Source organism: Triturus cristatus, chromosome 1_2 (genome assembly GCF_964204655.1).
Source record: "Triturus cristatus chromosome 1_2, aTriCri1.1, whole genome shotgun sequence".
NCBI classification, from domain to species: domain Eukaryota; kingdom Metazoa; phylum Chordata; class Amphibia; order Caudata; family Salamandridae; genus Triturus; species Triturus cristatus.
Window position 1 is genome coordinate 945,858,778 of NC_140580.1, and position 19,563 is coordinate 945,878,340.

The following is a 19,563-nucleotide window of genomic DNA, read 5'->3' on the forward strand; positions in this document are numbered from 1 at the left end:
CATTTTTGCATGCATGTAGAGGGCTCATTTAGGGAGATTACACTTGCACCAAAGTCTCCCAGTTACAGATTCAAGGCATTTATCCTTCATAAAAGTTTTACAAATAATTTGTAGGTTGTGATTGGAGTATGGGAGAAATAATGAAGAAGAAGCAAGGTATTTTGCTAGGTGCATCCTTTTAGCCTATAGATAAACACCCAAGATGGAGGTCGGAAATAGTTTTTCTGTCCTGATTTTGCCACTAGGTTTGATATGTTTGGTGAGGAATGGCTTGGAAAATATATTCCTAGCCTCCATTTCAAAATATACTGCATATACTGCACTATGTATTAGGTTTGTGGAAGTAAATGAGCACATCTTTGGAGTAAAATTCATCTTTCACGCCAGCGTTGAACTCTGGTCAGGCCCTAAGGGTGGCATTCCTACTTAGGGGTCGATTTTGATGTTGTCCGAAAGGCTGCGAACAGCTTTCAATTTGTCTGAATCCGATTCAGACCCCGCCTTCCGGACCGACTCAGACAAGTTTCCCAATGAGCAATTACGATGGCAGGATAGCGTTCGAACTGTCTGACTCGGTTCCGAAAGGCATTGGGAGTAAACAAGTCATTTGAAGCCGAATCGTAGCAGTCTACAGACCGCATTTCCAGCCGTGCGATTAGGATGTCAGATTCTGACAGCCTTTCCGAATTGGTTATTCTGAAACGAATCGTCTGTTGAGGGACCGTAGTAGGCCCTCCCTCACCCGCGTCCCTCCGAATCGGGCCTGTGGGGGTACCCATGGCTCCCACCTACCCATGCATGCACAGTGTGCCAGGCACCATGGGGTGCCCGCCACAGGGTGCAAGGTTTTCCCCAACCACCCCTATTGTCAACGGGAGCCTGTGCTCTCATTCATAACACAGGCTTCCATTGAAGTCAATGGGAGTCCGGCCGAATAGTATCCAAAAGCATCGGGATGCATCAAATCGCTCGGTCGGACGCCCCCGATCTGAGTCATTCGATAAGCATTCCTGAACCGAATCGGTAAGAATGCTTTCCGGACAACATCGTAATCGGCCCCTTAGACCAGAAGAGGATTGCAAATATGTAGACCTATATCTAATCCACTATGAGGAAGTAAAATGATAGATCTGATCAGTGTCTCCATCAATCTGACAACAGATCAGCAGGCTACATTGACAGATCCTGCAAAAAATATTTGAACTTTCCTAACAGACATGTCCTCTGACACATCCCTGAAAACGGTTGCATGTCAGAATACTGTGTGCTAAACATCATACTACAACAATATCATAGCAAAAATATTGACAAACAAAATACCAACAAGGTAAGAATATACAGGTAAGTTCATATTTGCCTTTCCCAACTCAATATCTACATACCTGAAGATGTATATATTGTTACGGTACATATATGTGAAGTTAAGTATAGTAACCTATATATACTAACTGTGTCAATATTTCATTTGTCAATATTTTGGTTGTCAACATTTTTGCAGTACGATATTTAGTATGTGATATTCTAATAACGTACCCATAGATACACTAGGCAGATTCAAGTATTTAGTTGTGTCAATGACAAGTAGTAAAGACTATTGGACAAATTAAGAAAAATATATCTTACATACTTGAATAAATCAGATACCAGAGTGCTCATGTACACAATGGGGGAAGGGGCACTGTTCAATAGTATGCCAAACATTCAAGGCTTCATGCTGAAGGTGATGGTAGGTTTGGAAATCAGTATTTCACAGCAGTAATTACAATTCTGCATGCTAAATATCGAGAATATCGAGGGTACTAAATATCGGGGACAAAATATTAAAAAAATATATACTGATAGGTAAGTCTGGATTTTCTATACTTAACTCCAAATATATGTACCAACTTGGTACATATATCTTCAAGGTACGTAGATGTGGAGCTAAGATTGTAAAGCTATACTTCCCTAAAGGCACTTGCCTATTGACATTTTTTTTTTTTTTGGTGGGAGTATTATATAAGGAGAACTTGACCCGAAGGTACCAGAGTACTTTTCATGAGCACCAGTTGCGTTACACATTCATTTTTGTTAGGACAGGGAGATTAAGTGATTTCCCCAGAATCGCAAGATGTTGAGCATCCCTGCCGAAATGCGAAACTGGCTCCCCGGCTTCGAGGTCAACCGATCTAGCCGTTAGGCCACATTCCCTCCCCTGTTGATATTCTGTGTCGATATTCTTCATGTCAATATTTAGTAGTACAATTATAATTGCACATATTAAAATCAATGTCCAGTCAGAGCTATTAAATATAAAAAAGAAAAGGCCTTTACTTAATGGTAGATGACATTGGCCATTCAAAATATGACCTAATACAGAAACAAACGAGAGTCTGATTAGCGTCAGGAGTAGAGCTATAACTCGAAGCACGAGTTTAGACCTGAGACATTTTGACTGAGAGTGCAAGCTTCAACATAAAAGCAGTAATAAATATTGATCATGATGAGAGGGGACGAAAGAACGTTCGTTCTTTGTCCCCTGATTATTATTAGCCTTCCTTCCAGATATATCAATCTCAACTCAGCAATGATCTATTTATTGAAAAGTATTGAAATGTTCAGCCCCTCTAACAGAGTGGTCTTCACATTTTTAATGCTGCCCACCCTGCCTCGGGGAAAAGAAATCATCAGGCCCCCATCAGAATTTTTCACATTTATTCTATTAAATTGTAGCTATTAAAAGTATCCACAGTGTGTGGATGGGATTTTGAAGAATATTTGGAGTCCCTTTCATTTTGACTCCCAGCTAGGATATAAATGACAAAAGATGTGAGTGATGGCCCATTGCAGAGCATGATGCTTCTTTTAGCCAGAGCCTGGAGCAACCCCTGCAATCACCTGAAGCCCCCTAGGGGGGCCTGACCCCCAGTTTGAAGACCCCTGCTTTAATAGGACAGCTGCACTTAATATCAATTAGTGCATGGGAACATTTGTGTTGGGGTGGCAGGGGTATATACGTAATACATGAAGATTTGAGTAGTAACAAATAAATAGGTAAGGCACAATTGGAATCATTACCAGGCAGTGCATTTGGACACTTAATTTGTGTTGTAGGTAGGTAGGTATATACTTAATTGCACTTTCCATGTTGTGCTTATGGTGGTGCTCCACCACACGCAAGAAAATAATTCCTGCAGTCAGTCTCTCCGACGAACTAAAGGCATGTTACGCTCAATCGGAAGTAGTACTGATGGTAAAATGAGGATTTTTTTTTTTTAATGTCCATGTTGGTGGCGGAAGGGTGCTATATGGTTTCACTTACTTAGTCTTTTCAGGGGTTTTACAGGTTAAGAAAAAGAGATTTCAGATCATGTTTAGATTTGGAGAGGAATGGGTAGCATTTAGTGGGCAAGCGCTGGTGTTTCAGAAGAAAGGACCACCTAGGACAAATGATGTAAACATGAAGGAGGCTCAGGGTGGTCTACAGACAGCAAGGGCATAGGGATTTGCAGGAGCTTGATGAGGCTTGGCATTGCCAACTGGTGTGAGAAGTGTCAAGGGGCACTGGCTTGGGCGGCTACAAGAAACTTTTTTTAGTGTGATATTTCTGGCAGACAACAAGCCTGCTTGATGTCAGTACAATAAGGAGAATGATCAGTGAAGGTTAAATAGTGCTGAGGGGCAGTGTTGATGATTTTCACATACAGCGATGGTTCATTGAGAAGGACCATTGCTGATTTGTCACTAGTCACGAAGAGCTATTAAGTTTTGGAAAGCACACATCTTATAAAAAAAAATAGTCAGATGTGGTGAATGGATGGGGGTTTTTCACACCAACTAAAAATATGTTCTATTATTATTCGAAAACTATAAACAACATTTTGCGTTTTTAACAGAAAGTAAGTAGGTAGCAGTATATATTTTAATCACAGATGCATGGATTTACATTCAAGCTGTGGATTGCTCTATGAAATGAAGGATGACAGAAAACCAAAATATTTTGTAAGAAAACAGCTGAGTTGATCTTTCTTCCCCTTCTGAAACCTTTGTTTGTTGGGATCAGAAACATTCAGTTGGAGGTGATCATGAATGAAACGAGATTTAATGGACTCTCTTTTATCTTTCCTCTGCAAGGATACTCCGGGTTCATACCACGGTTCACCTGGAACATTGGGGAGAATTATCGGACAGGAGTTAAGAATTCCTTGAATGAGTTTGAGAGCGCACAGGTACAAATGACACTTTTTGTAAAGTAACTGACAATGATTGTTAAATAGCATGTATAGTGTGTTGTTCTTTAGTAGATGGTAAGTACCCTACGGGAATGCTATATGGAACATGGACAAGGGTTTCCTTCTCACTCTACCTGGCCCGCTCAGGGTTAGTCAACCAGAATCCAGGTTAATTTAGAAAGGTGCCGGTTAAAATGCTTACTGGAGAGTCCATAGGGTTTTCTCTTCCTACTGTGCTCATGGATTGTGTTTAATGTGCCTCACAAGAGGTTTAGGAGTCATTGAAATTAGCGAAAGGCCATTCCGGAACTGAGTATGAGTCCTGAACAGGGGTGTAGCTTTGGAAGGGGGGGAGAGGGAGTGCTTGGGGCGTTACACCCCGCTAATAAATGTATTTTGTGATACATAATTGGGCACAGGTGCTTTCAGTCGGATATGGGGAGGAATCTGTCGGATTTCAACAGGAATGTTTACACACACAGACAAAAATGCATGCACACTCTCTCTGTTTGGAAAGACTTCAAAAACGTTGGTATTTAACAAAATAATGTGCTTTCTCTCACCTAGCACCCCTACCAAACCGCATTCCTCTCCCTTTTTGCTGCTCATAAGTCTCTCTCGTCAGCCCTGCTTGTCGTATAAGTATTTTAACATTATGTACCAGTGTGATTGTTGGGAAATCTGAGGCTCACATCCCCCCCCCCAATCTTACTGACCAAGTTACACCCCTGCAGAAGAGAATTGTATACAATCCTTGTCTGTGTGCAGAACCATAGCATGCACAAGTAACAACGTAGAATAGCAAAATAATTAGAGAACTCGGATTTATTCTCTATTTCTGAGAAAATTGGTTAAGGGTCATCAAAAATTACGTACATTACCATTGTAGCTTTGCAAGTACAAAGACAGGGCTAGAGTCATTACAATCCAAGGGTGTGGCCTCCTACTCTTACAGATAGTCCAGCGGGTAGTACATGGACGAGCTGTGTCTGAGTTGATTGGGGTTTTCAGACCCTTGCGCAAACCCCTGTTTGTGCATTGGTCGGAAGACCATGTTGGGTTGTATTCACTGCCCTGCATAATAGCCCGAGGAGTTAAATAGAGCACCCTTCATGACATTTTGGCAGGTCAAATGTGGCAGACTATAGCAGGGAAAAACAACATGGTATTTACAGTAACAATATCTGCATAATTTTCCCAAAAAGTCAGGATAGGGGCTATTTATCACACCCGATAAATTGTGATCCCTGAGAGTCAGATTTTGTCGGGTTCAAGAAATAACACCTACTCCTCCGACCATCTCAGAATGAGGGCCATAGATTATAGATGTTCTTCTGGGAGGGATGAGTGAAAACAGTTGTCAAAACTGTAAGGACCCAATCCGCTCTCTTTTTAGTTTTACGCTCCATGGATCCATGCCTGGTCCCTAAAACCCACTTGATCTCGGTGAGCTCTCGCCCCTGTGAACCGTAAGATAGTTCAGGAAGGTATTAGCTTCCCCAGATACTCGAAATGACTGCACAGCAGAGTGAATTATTCTGATTGTAGTGAATAAGATTGTCTGAAACAGTAGTTCGGCTGTTTTAGTGACTGTGTTTCGACCAGCCTGTACTGCTGTCTGTGTCAAAGCCATTCTAGTTACTTGCGGGGAAACCAGAATTGCAGGGGCATTCGACACACTGTTCTGGTCTGTCTGAAAAAAAGAGAAGGCATGGGGTTTTCCAAGTGTAGTGGGGAATGGAGAATCTTGCAGCAGATCAGGATCTGAGGAATTATTTCACTCCACATTTGACCACAATTTTCTTGACCAGTGAAATGAATCCCCCAAAAAGTTCGATTTGCCCGCTGATATGCTTCAGAAATCCAAAACGAAAAAAAAATTACAGAACTTAAAAAAGATAAACATGGAAAAAAATAATTGCACATTTAAACTTTATTTTAATTATAATAATAATCAATTAACATCACAAATTCTATATTTTACTTAAAGTACTACCCACCCAGTCCCCCAATAAACTCATCAACCCAAATGAATAAATAAATAAATAAAATAACAATATCACTAATACAATATGCAATGGTTATCAAATAATTTATATTTTAACTAAAACACTACCCTTCCAATACAAATATAAAGTAATTAAATGTGTAACCGAATACAAAACAATAAAAAAATACACAATTAATATCTTAATCAATAAATATATACTTTAAAAAAACACTATCCACTTATTAAACTTAATCAATGATAACTTCAGTTTGGGAGCAGATAGAGAAATACTGTGTCCACTAATTTGAATTGTAATTTAAAATATTCTTTTATGGAAAAGCTGGATTTGAGTTACTATTCTTTTAGAAAGTTGCCATTTTTCTGCCTAAACCAAATGTGCCTTTCTGCTAGTGTCCAGGGTCACATGATTGTAATGGCTTTCCAATGTTGTGGTGTGTATTCCCTACAGACATTGGACAAAAGGTATCTGGGTGAAGAGGAAGTGGGACTTCCTGACAGGATGGCTAGGGAAAAGTTGTGCCCTGCCCTGATTACACTTGAAATCACCCTGCCTGCAGCACACAGAAAGATACCTGCACTAGGCCTGGCTTTTTCTTTGTCACCCTGACACATTGGAGTCAATCCCAAGGGAAGGGAACAAAACTGGCCAAAACTTGTTTGGAATCAGGCCAGGGATTACCCCCACACAAAGGCTGGCACTGGGTTTAAATGTGGCACCTTCAGAACCTCTCCACGGAACACTCCTGGACCTGTGGAAGATTCAGAAGGATTGCCCTGCCTGAAGAAGGAAGGCTGGACCTGCTTGCCTTGAATCCAGGATCCCCAGAAGTGACTCCTAGGGTCAGTTCACTGGCCGCCTGCTTGAGCTACAAGGACGCAATAAGTTAAAGGTGAAAATCCAGAAGTTTGGGGCTGTTCACGATTCAGAGTGGGCTCCTGGCATCAGCAGTGGTTGCAGTGTCTTCTGCCAGTGCAAATTTTCCGACGGGTACTTGAGCTTTGCGCCAAACAGTGATTGCCTGAATCTCCCGTTAACACGAAGCTCCAATGAGAACTGATCCTCGTTCACACAACGATCTCGCGGAATCCACCAACACAAAGCTCCTGCCGAGGCTCCTCGTGTGAACTTGAACTTTGAGAAGATAAAACCTCCACTGGGATGAACTTGGTCCCTGTATTTGACCTATGCTCCATCGCAGTTGGCCTGAACTTGTGACTTTGACCCAGTCCAATGAGACCTGTGAGTGGTGTTTTGTACTTTTTGGAGCTGTTTTCACCAAAAACTCCTAACTCCGTATTTTGTTGTTTGATGTCATGTTATGTATTACAATTTACTTTCGTTTTCTAAATAGGTTTGTGTTAGAAATGGGATTATCGTTTGACGGTAGTATGAGACCTGGTGAAGCAGCAACTACAATCCTAATCAAAGTAAGAGGCAGGAAAACCCTAAATTATCCTGTGCTCTCCCTCTGGTAGCTTGCACAAGCTTAACTTAGCGGCAATGTGTAAAGTATTTGTGCAACACTTCAAACAGTAAAACAGTGAAAATACCACAGAAAAAGATCCCACACCAGGCTTAAAAAAATTGAGTAGACTACAAATAAATAGAACAAGACCAAAATGACAAAATCCAGTTAGTAGAATGGAGATCATGATTTTTAATGTTTTAAGTTGAAATAGTGCCAAAAAGCACAATGCGCCAACAAGGGACATGTGGTCACGCCAGACCGGGACAAAGTGCTGGCTGACCGCGATGGGGCATGGGTTGGCTACAGGGACCCTGTTAGGATCGCTGAACAAACTATCTTAAATCCTGGTTGTGAAACATTGTGTGGATCCAAGGCGAAGAAGCATCACACAGTCAAAGCAATGCGTCAGTCCCAAGATGCATCGAGGCTACGATGTGAGGTCCTGTTGTGTCGTCGTCAAGAATCCCATCGACTCGGCTTGGGATGTGGAGTGTGGGCATCAAGGATGCAGCATGCAGCTGGGAATGCGTTTGTTCTGAAGAGCTGCGAGGCTGCGATGTGGAAGCGGGTGTTGTTGTCGACCTGGCGTCAATGAGAGATGCGAGGACCTGAGTCGGAGATGCGCTGCGCCATCAGCAATGCATCAGTTCGAGGACTGCGAGGGCAATCTGGACCTTCTTCGCCAGGTGCAATCCATGCAGCAACGGCGATGCAAGCAGTTCTGCTCTAGGATGCACCACTCAGCCAAGGAGATAAATTGGTTGGGCTCAAGAATGCGCCACTCAGCAGAGGAGATCCGTTGGTTCCTTTGGTAAGCATCTTAGGCCCACTTCCAAGGGTCCAGGACTTGAGTCTGTAATACAAAGAGTATGATGTTCCCCAAGGGTGGACAAGAAGTACAGAGGCCGAAGGAGGGGAATCCTCCTTTTCGGAACTAGAGTCCTCACACACCCAGCAAGCTAGGTGTCATGCTTCATCATATGGACTTGCTCCTCGTCAGGTCGGTGCTGCAATACCCGACGGGCACCCATAAAGGGGCTCTTTGGCGGAGATCTTTTGTTCCTTGCCAGATGGTGCTGTGGGTGTGAGGGCCCTAAAAGACAGTGTAGACGTGACGTAAGTGAGTGGCGTTAAAAAAGGATGGATAATCCAAATACATTTTTTTATTAGGGTGGCTATCCACCTTGTTAAAAGAAACTAAGAGTGCCCGCTCTCTGGCTCATTTAGTCCAGTGGAGCTGAGCTCATCTCTTAAAGTGTGGTCGACATGTTTCATGTATTACGGTCAAATATGATCCATTGCATTTCATCAGGACCTAAGTGCAAAACTATCTGCACGTGGTGGTGGGTGGAGGAGTTCCTACCTACCACTCTTCATGGTTGCGAGCACGAGGTCCCGCCAATCCTAGTTCTGTCCTAAAGAAGGATGACACGAGAACAGAACAGGGTCACTAGATACATCGATCTAGCAGGAGAGTCATGTCATCCCTTCAGCCTCAAAACAGTTGTCCATCTGGTATGTGCATAATGGTAGTGTAATGCACCCCTTATTTATTTAAAAACCATAGAGTATTTTAAGAGAGTGACTGGAACCAGATAGCAGTCAAAAGAGACAAATAGTAAAAACATGGGATCAACCCCTGGAAGGGGAATCGATAGACCAGAGCGCAGCTCACCTATCTGGGTGGTAGCGCTTACTCCATTCAGTCTTCTCAGCTCCAGACACCAATGTGGTGGTGCCCTGCAGAGTAGGAGGTAAAGCAAAAGACAATGTGATAACTCTCGTTGCCTGTTCCAACACCGTAGTGGAACATGGCCTGAAGTCGGGTCCCAAATGGGGGAAGTAGGAAGCCAACTGATCACCACTCCCCTATCGCAGAAGTCGTGTTGACAGTTTGGCCCCCGTGGAGCAAAAAACGGTCCGCAGCGATGCAGACGGGTCTACCCCCAGTGTGACTGAAGGGGAGTCCCGTCCTGTCCCAGCATACCCACATCCGCAAGTGCGCCCACGTAGTCATCCGTAACCCGAACCACACAAATGTCCGCGGCAGGGGCCCAGATGATCTCAAGACATCAAAGGTTCCAACCCAGATGGACCCATTCGGTCTGTACACCAATGCTGCCATGTAGCAGCCACAAAGACAGCCCACTCACTCACCTGTCCCAGAAGGACGTACGCAGTCATCTATCCCACGGCGAGCCGAGAAGCCGGATACTATGAGAGCTGGCACCCGAATGGTGCTTTTGACTCTTCCTCATTTCCCGCGGCCATGGTGCGTGGTGGTTAGACGTCACGTCACGTTGAATCATGTGGTGAAGTGGGCGTCACAGGAGTCTAAGCTTAGTCGGCTTTTGAGGATACGGAGGCCATCTTCGAGTGTAGGGATGTTGTGTACAAGGTGGTGAGAAATAGCCCAAGGCTAGCTCATGCCCGTGTCCCCGCTGGTCATGTTGTTGGTATAGTTTAGATAGCAAAGCGGTGGTCGTGCACCGTTCCAGGAGAACTATGTGTGTACGTAGTCATAGAAGCACTACATCCGGTTGTTCAAAATTTGACACAAAAGTGGATATGACACAGAAGTATATACAAAAACAGTGTTTTGCTGTTGCACAAAAGTAAGGCAGTCCCGACCATGTACATAGTAACCAATATACGTGTGTACCCAGATGTTCGTGTGGTACAACATGTGTGTGAGTTAAAGACATGAGATTCATTGGCTCCAAAGGGTATGTGTCAGGTATATATTCATGAAGATTGGTAATGACAGTGGTCCTGGCAAGGGTAAGGAGGGCTGCTGAGCCATTGTAGGGGCCCCTGTAGAGAGTATCAAATGTAAACAGATGTAAACAGGCCGGGAGGGGGGCTATCTCCCAGTCAGTGCGGCCCAAGGTAAGTCATCATTGAGGCCGAGTGAGTTGGTAGATAGGCGGTGCACCCATCTCCGATCGATTCTGAAAAGGGCCTGTTGTGTAATACTGGGGTGTGCCTCGAGGACCAACCATTTGAGAGAATCCGTAGAGTGGTTAAGGTCCTTGTAGTGTGTGTACATCTTAGTGGTTACTCTCATGCACCTCACATTGCTTTTGTGTTCAGTGATTCGTATCTTCACCGGCCTCGTCATCCCCACATACTTTTTGTCACAGGGACATGTGATCAGGTATATACACTTGGGTGTATTGCAGTTAGTGTGTCTCTTGAGCCTCCACGTGAATGTGTCAGTCAACATGATCTCTCTGGTGGAGCTAGTCTGCTCACAAACCAAGCACATACCACAAGGGTGGTGCCCAGTCACAGGTGGTAGGTCCCAAAGTGTCCTCTGAACCCCTTGTCCTTCGTCTTAGGCCTGGTATGTATTAAGATGTCTTTCAGATTCTGTGTATGCTAAAAAGCAAACCTGGGTCTAGAGAGGTCCAGGTCCCCTGTGTTCACTATTCCCCAGTGCTTGTTAATGACCTTCTTGATCTGTGAGGAGTGGGGTGTGAAAGAAGTGACACATGTTAGAACTTCAGTCTGTTCTTTGATAGTGACGTGAAGTAGTGATTCACAAGGGTTATTCATGGCCCTCTTATAGGAGTTCCTGACTTGGCGTGTCGGGTAGCCTCTCTCTCTCAAGTTTTGTTGTTGGTGTAAGGCCTCTGTTTTGTAGTCAGCCAGGGTGCTACAGTTCCTCCTAATGCGGAGGAACTGCCCAAACGGCAGATTGTCCCTGAGGGCCCTTGGATGGTGGCTATTGTATAGAAGGAGACTGTTCCTGTCTGTAGCCTTCTTATATAGGGTCGTACTCAAACCTGCATCAGTAAGTATTATCCTTAAATCTAGGAAGGGGATGCTCGTGTCTGATATGGTGTGTGAGAATTTGAGGAACACATTTTTTATGTTGACCCATTGGCAGAATGCCTCACAAGTTGTTAGGTCTCCCCTCCACAGAATGAGGATGTCATCTATGAACCTCTTCCATAGCATCAGGTTCGCCCTATAGGGGTTGTTCGGCTTCATGATAACTTCCTCCTCAAAGGTGGCCATGTAAAGGTAGGCTACACTGGGGGCGAAGGTAATCCCCATGGAAGTACCCTGGGTCTGGTGGAATAGTTGCTTCTCATATTCGAAGAAGTTTTCAGTTAGTGCTAAAGTAGCACACCCCATGATGAAGGAGACCGGGGTGGGTGAATCCCAATCCTCCTCTGATAGACTGGCCTCCACGGCTTCCAGGGTTGCTTGTTGTGGAATGTTCGTATATAACGCTTCCACGTCCAGTGTCATCAAGTGATCAACCCTATTGAGGCTCTCAGTGTTGTCAATAATGCGGAGAACGTCTGTCATGTCCTGTATGAAGGAGGATATCCTCCTCACCAAGGGATGGAGGAAGTGGTCGCAGAATCTCAACAGTGGTTCCAGCAGAGACCCTATCCCTGACACTATCGGCCTCCCTGAGACTGGTGTAGTGTTCTTGTGGATCTTAGGGAGGGTATAGAAGTACGGTGTCTTGGGATTTTTGGTTCTAAGGAAGTCAGCCTCCTTTCTAGTGATCCAGCCATTATTCTCAGCCTCAAAGACCATAGTAGCTATCTCTGCGGCTAGTCTAGGATCTACTGACAGAGGTGTATAGTGTCTGGTATTCCCAAGCTGGCGTCTACACTCTCTATCGTAGTCTGTAGTGGACTGGCTCACGATTGCCCCGCCCTTGTCGGCCTGTTTGATGGTGATGCTGGTGTCATCAGCCAATTTTATGGATGTAATTCCTTTCATCATTGGAGAGGTTGTGGAATGGGTTGATCCTAGGGGAACCGGATAACTCTTTGAGTACCGCTCCCTCAAAAGCCAAGATCTCAGGTGGAACCATGCTGTGTTGGGGGTAAACATAGAAGGGTTGCGCAGGCCGGTGTCGCCTAGTTCGGGTGAGATCCTGTCTTGGAAAAAGGCCTTAAGGCGTACCTTCTTGAAGAATTTCTGTACTTCACACATCTCATTGAATTTGTCAGGTTTAGGAGTAGGGACAAATCCAAGGCCTTTCTCAAGGACTGTCTTCTCAATGTTAGTTAGGCTCCTATCCGAGAGGTTGACCACTAAGCCCTCTTTCCCTTGCTCATACTCCTGGTCTCTACTAACAGGACTTGAGTGACACAACTTGGCAGGTTAGACTCTCAGATGGCAGAGTCCAGGTGCAGATGAAAGGTTGTTGTAAGCCTGTTATGTTCCTGAGGCATCAGATCAGGAGGCCTGCCAAATAGCCTTTGGAGTCACTCTGGGTTCTGGCTTCAAGAGATGCAGGTTCAGTCATTCTCACCCTTGCAACAGGTCAGCAGGTCGGCACAGCAAAGCAGGAGTCTAGCAGAGTAGCGGTCTATGAGAGTGCAGTCTTTTAAACCACACAGCAGTCCTTCTTCCTGGCAGAGTATCCACCGGTTCAGAAGTGGTGGTGTCTGAGGTCCAATACTTATACCCAGTGGTATCTTTTAAGTGGTCGAGACTTCATAAACAAGCCTTTGAAGTGAACAGATGCCCTGCCCGCCCTGGCTCCAGTCTATCTACAGGGGATATGCAGCTGTTTGTGTGGGGACAGGACACAGCCTATTCAAGTTTAAGTTAGGCTGAGTCGAGCTCCTCCCTCCTATCCTGTTCAGATAGCCCACACAGTCACACTTAAGCTTCCATTGTATGTGGCGCCCATTCGCTGCCCCTGCAAACACACCTCCCGCCTCCCAGCTGCTCCTCTCTCCCCTCCTCCGCATATATGGCGGCCGCTGCGCGGTGAGTAGAGCGACCCTTGACCTTCCTGGTAGGTCGCCCCCCCCCACTGCAGCTCTGCCTGCACCCCCGCTGAGGTGTACTGATCGCCACCGAAGTCGAGGCCCTCCACCACCCACAAGCTCCACCTGCGCCTCATCCCTGGTGGCCAATGGTGGCCTTGGTTTGTATCCGCTCTACTGTGCCTCTCTCTGCCTGTCCCCTCCTCTTCTGTGCCTCCCTGCCCCCCGCTCGCCGTTCTGTTCTGTGCTCCATTGCTTGATTCTGTGCCCTGTTTTCTTCTGCTGTTGCCCCCTCTGATGACTACTCTGGGACCTACTCGACACCGCATCCCCGGACGTCGCCTTCCTGACCGAGACCTGGATGAATGAAGCCTCCTCGCCAGACATCGCCATAGCCATCCCCGACGGGTACAAGATCACCCTCAGAGACCGCACCAACGGGGCCGGCGGAGGAATCGCCATCGTCCACAAAAACACCATCAGGGTCTCAACAAACACCAACGACACCCTCAGCACCGCCGAACACATGCACTTCCAGATCCACACGGACCCCAAGACCACCCTAAGAGGCACCCTCGTCTACAGACCACCAGGACCCCAGCCACAATTTTGCAACTCCATCGCCGACCTCATCAGCACGCACGCGCTGACCTCCACCGACTACATCCTCCTCAGAGACCTGAACTATCATCTGGAGAACAACAACGACAACAACTCCTCCACCCTGATCGACAACCTCGCCAACCTCGGACTAAAACAGCTCGTCACGATGCCGACCCACATCGCCGGTCACACACTTGATGCCATCTTCTCCTCAAGCCCCCACGTCACCTTCAGCCACGCCTCCGAACTCACCTGGACAGACCACCACTGCATCCACTTCTCCTTCCGAAAACCCCCCACACACCACCGCACCCTACAGATCCCCCGCCGCTGCTGGGGCAAAGTCACTGAGGAACAACTACAGACAAGCCTAGCACTCAACCTTCCGACCAATCCCACCAACCCCGATGATGGTACACTCACCCTCGAACGCTGGATGAACGACTGCGCCAACACTGTAGCCCCGCTGAAAAAACCCACCAACAGACACCAGCAAAAGAGCCAGCTGGTTCACCCCGGAACTCCTCGCCCCAAAGCGCACCTATGCCAGACAGCCGCGCTGCCCACAAAGACGCCATCCGCAACCACCACCACCTCATCAGGACCGCCAAATGGACCTCCTTCACAGACTGCCTTGACAACAATGCACACAACAGCAAGGAGCTCTTCAACGTCGTGAAGGAACTCTCCAACCCCAGCTCCAGCGCCAACGACATCCCGCCATCGCAAGCCCTGTGCGACTCCCTCGCCACCTTCTTTCACCGAAAAATCACCAACATCCATGACAGTTTCAAACCCCGGACAACCCCTATGAGCTGCGCCGCACCAGACCCACCGCACCCCACTGTCCAAGACTCCCTGACAAACTGGGCCAACGTGAGCATCGAGGACACGATCAAGATCATGGGCACAATCCACTCCGGATCCCCGTCCGACCCTCTCCCACACCACATCTTCAACAAAGCCAGCAATTCCATCGCACCCCACCTGCGCAACATCATCAACCTCTCCTTCGAGACCGCTACCTTCCCTGAGAACTGGAAGCATGCAGAGATCAACGCCCTACTGAAGAAACCCAAGGCAGATCCGAGCGACCTCAAGAACTACCGGCCCATCTCCCTGCTTCCATTCCCAGCAAAGTTCATCAAGAAGATAGTTAACATCCAGCTCACCCATCACCTCGAAGACAACAACATCCTGTACCCCTCCCAATCAGGATTCCGCAGCAACCACAGCACCGAAACCCCCCTCATCGCCACCACAGACGACATCAGGATCATTCTAGACAATGGCGAGACGGCGGCCCTCATCCTCCTAGATCTCTCCGCCGCCTTCGACACCGTCTGCCACCACACACTACGTACGCGCCTCCAAGACGCAGGGATCCGGGAGAAGGCCTTGGACTAGACCACCTCCTTCCTCTCCGGCAGAACTCAGAGAGTCTGCCTCCCCCGTTCCGGTCCGAGGCCTCCGAGATCATCTGCGGTGTCCCACAGGGATCCTCCCTCAGCCCCACGCTGTTCAACGTCTACATGGCACCACTAGCACGCATCGCCCGACAGCACGACCTCAACATAATCTCCTACGCCGACGACATGCAGCTGATCCTCTCCCTCACCAAGGACCCTCTCACCGCCAAATCCAACCTCCACCAGGGAATGAAGGCCGTCGCCGACTGGATGAAGGAAAGCCGACTTAACCTGAACTCAGACAAGACGGAGATCCTCATCCTCGGGCCCAACCCCTCAGCATGGGACAACTCCTGGTGGCCCGCATCACTGGGGACCCCCCCTGCCCCTACCAACCACGCACGCAACCTGGGAGTCATCCTCGACTCAAAACTCACCATGACCAAACAAGTCAACACAGTCCCCTCCACCTGCTTCAACACCCTCCGCATGCTCCACAAGATCTACAGATGGATCCCGACACGCACGAGGAAAACAGTCACCCAGGCCCTAGTCAGCAGCAGACTCGACTACGGAAACGCCCTCTACGCCGGAGCCTCGTCCAAGCTCATCAACAGACTACAAAGAATCCAGAACGCCTCTGCACGCCTGATCCTTGACGTCCCGTGCCGCGACCACATCACCCCCCACCTGAGGAACGTACACCGGCTCCCCGTCGACAGAAGGATCTCCTGCAAGCTCCTGATACACGCACACAAGGCACTCCACAAAACCGGCCCAGCCTACCTCAACAGCCGACTCTCCTTCTACGTACCCAACAGGATACTCCGCTCTGCTGACCATGCCCTGGCAACGGTCCCGCGCATCCGTAGAACCACTTCCGGAGGCAGATCCTTCTCCCACTGCATCGCCAAGACATGGAGCACCCTCCCCCTCTACCTACGACAAACCGAAGACCTACTGACCTTCACGAGACAACTCAAGACCTGGCTTTTCGACCAGTAGCAGCAGCATCCCCCCCCCCCCCCCCCCCCCCAGCGCCTTGAAACCCTTGCGGGTAAGTAGCGCACTTTACAAATTAACTGATTGATGGAGAGTACACAAAGCCCAACTGCCAACTACACCCAATCAGGGGATCAGAGACAGGCTCCAGGCACTAAATGGCTACTGCTAGAAAATGCCCAATTTCTAAATGTGGGGTTTCAGAATTGTAATTTAAAATCTAACTTCACCATAAATTAGGATTCCAGAGACACCAAACAAGAATCAATCATATCTTCCCATTTGGAAATTACGCCTGTAAGATGCATTAAGGTAATCCCAATGTTATTCTATAGGAGATATAGGCCTTACAGTAGTGAAAAATGAATTCAAACGTTTTCCACTACCAGCACATTTAAAACGTAAAAGTATACGTCCTGCTTTTTAAATGCATTGCATCCTGCCCTCTGGGCTGTCCAGGGCCTACCCTAAGGGTGACATATATATTTAAAATGAAGGTCTGGGCCTGGCAAGAGGATTAACTTGCCAGGTTGACATGGCAGTTTCGGAACTGCACACACAGGCTTTGCAGTGGCAGGCCTGAGACATGTTTATAGGGCTACTTAGGTGGATGGCAAACTCAGTCTTGCAAGCCCACTAGTAGCATTTAATTTATACGCCCTGGGCAGAGGTAGAGCACATTACTAGGGATTTATAAATAAATTAAATATGCCAGTTGTGAATAATCCAATGTTACCATGTTTTAGGTAAATAACACAAGCACTTTAGCACTGTTTAGCAGTGATAAAGTGCACAGAATCCTAAAACCAGCAAAACAAAGTCTGCAAGAACAGGAGGTCTGAAGACAAAACGTTAGGGGAACCATGTCAAGGATGCCAGGTCTAACAGTCTGGGGTTTTTATAGTGTTGTATTTTCACTTTATTACTATTTGAGTGCCGCATAATTACTTTACACATTGCCTCTAAATTAAGCCTCACTGATTTGTGCCAAGCTACCAGAGGGTTATGCACAGGTTTAATTTGTGATTTTTGTGGTTCGATCTGACAACAATTGTGATTATTATATGAGTAGGCCTCTCACCCATCTCTACTAATAATCAAACTTTTCATACATGCCACACAATTTGGTCTTCTGTCGCAACATTTTCCTAGTGGCCATAACACAATGATACAGCTCTGCATAGTGGATGGCGGCTATCATTATGATGATGAAACTCATATTTCACAGCCCACCCAGGGCCACCCACAAAAGGACCCATGAAATTTGGAAAATATTTCATGGGTCCCTTCGACATACAATTTTTGTTCCACTTGTTTTTGTGCAATTAAAGTGCTAATCCTGAATATTTACATGAAAGGACATCTATGCAGCAGAATGTACACTTTGAGTCAGCTCACACTTTGTGACTTGGTCACAGTGTCTCTATTCTGATGCCATAAGGCAATCCTCCATGCAGAGCAGCGCACTCTGCATTCACTCCACTCCCCACTGGGGAAACGCAGTTAAGATCTTTTCAATCCCAAGTGGCATATGAGCCAAAGGAGGAAAATCTCTGGGTCCTCTTCCTCAGTCTGCCCTTCTACCGGACCTCAATCCTAAAAGACAGACCTAATAAAGTCAAATGCACTCTCCCTGCTTCCTGTTCTGCATCAATTGAATGTCCCCAAAGATAGCCTCGGCTGTATCTAAGATGGATACACACCATGTAGTCTAATGATTGATCTGCAGGAGAAAGCAATGCTAGGTACCTATTTGCCACATCTACTCCCCTGGCTTCTCAGTCAGACATGCCTCTGTAGATCCTCAGGGCTTTATTCCTTCATGTAGCCCTCAAAGCATGTGGCGTGTTCTGCACAACACTTACAACAAACACAAAGGCAGTCAGCCTATGCAAATTGGGACAATTGAAATCCATCTTACCAATCACACACACAAGTACACTGCAGCTATATATAACATGCTGCTCTGGGTGAATCCCTCGTTGCAGGAATCTGCTGCCACAGCAGGGAAATCTGTTATAAGTGGAATTTCTTCATGTTGCTACATGCATTTCTCATTCAGTAAGCCTCCTTGATGCACACTACTGTGCATTGGGAAGTTGTGATTGGTATTTTGATAGTGGAAAGTAGATTTTGCACTAGGCAATAGAGTTTTGAGCATTCAGAATTATCAGGGCTGCTACTGGCCTGTCAGTCACAACTGTTCTTAATTATGAATTACTGAGGACCATTTAGTTCACAGATCAATTATTGTATTGTTTTCTCTCTCAGCTTCAGATAAGATCCCCTTTCGGAAGATCAGAAGACCACCCATTGCTAACTCATTGGCCTAAAGTTAAAATTTACCGCCCCGAAGGAATCATCCCTAGATATACAGGTTTCGTTCCAGGTGAGTTTCGAAATAATGCAGTAATTACCTAAGGTTTCTGAGAATTCAACAAAACACTATATCAGGTTCAATGGCAGTTGTTTTAAAAATTGGTGGTAAACATAAGGGTGCAGTACCATCAAAACATACTACCACTCCAAAGTGTATTGCTTCATAGCAGCCTACACTCAAAGTGACCATACAGTCTCATTGTTCTTATTGCTATCTGTGGCACTCAAACCACCTTTGATTAAAGTAACACTGGTTTAAGTTTCTGCTTCGGCAGCATTATAGCGCATAGTACAAGAAATGCTGCTTGTATATTGTAAATTACTTTTATTACCCTTAAAAAGGAGCTCCCTTTGGCATGGCGCCTAAGCTGAACGCTGCGGCAGCGACAGCTAGGACGACGAGAGAGAGGGTAGTTACAGGCTGGGGAGACGCTAGAAAATTCCCATTTAGCGGGAACACCGAGACGAGGCCGCCGAGTGCCACAGTCGTGCGATCCAGCGGAGAAAAGAGCAGCAGCGGCAGGGGCTGTAGGAGGGGCTCTGAGCAAGACGCGACCACCAGTGGTGGAATTACTGCAGGGGATTGGAGGGCGGGGGGGCAGAGCAGAGGGTCCCCCGATAAAGCAGCATGTCCAAGGTGAGGTACAAGCGCAAAAACAGAGCACTTTGGACTCCGGTAATGGAGGGGGAAAAACAACAAACAGAAGATGAAAGCCGGGTCTAAGGCTGGCA

General features: G+C 46.6%; 1 protein-coding gene across 1 annotated transcript in view; it reads left to right on the plus strand.

The window, feature by feature from the left end:
- LOC146868408 (uncharacterized) overlaps positions 1–19,563 on the plus strand; it is a 153,559-nt gene that overhangs the window by 107,634 nt on the left and 26,362 nt on the right. Inside the window, exons 6-7 of the mRNA XM_085624116.1 lie at positions 4,114–4,208; positions 18,724–18,841. Of these exons, the coding sequence (XP_085480242.1) occupies positions 4,114–4,208; positions 18,724–18,841 (213 nt within the window). The remainder of the gene's footprint in view (positions 1–4,113; positions 4,209–18,723; positions 18,842–19,563) is intronic.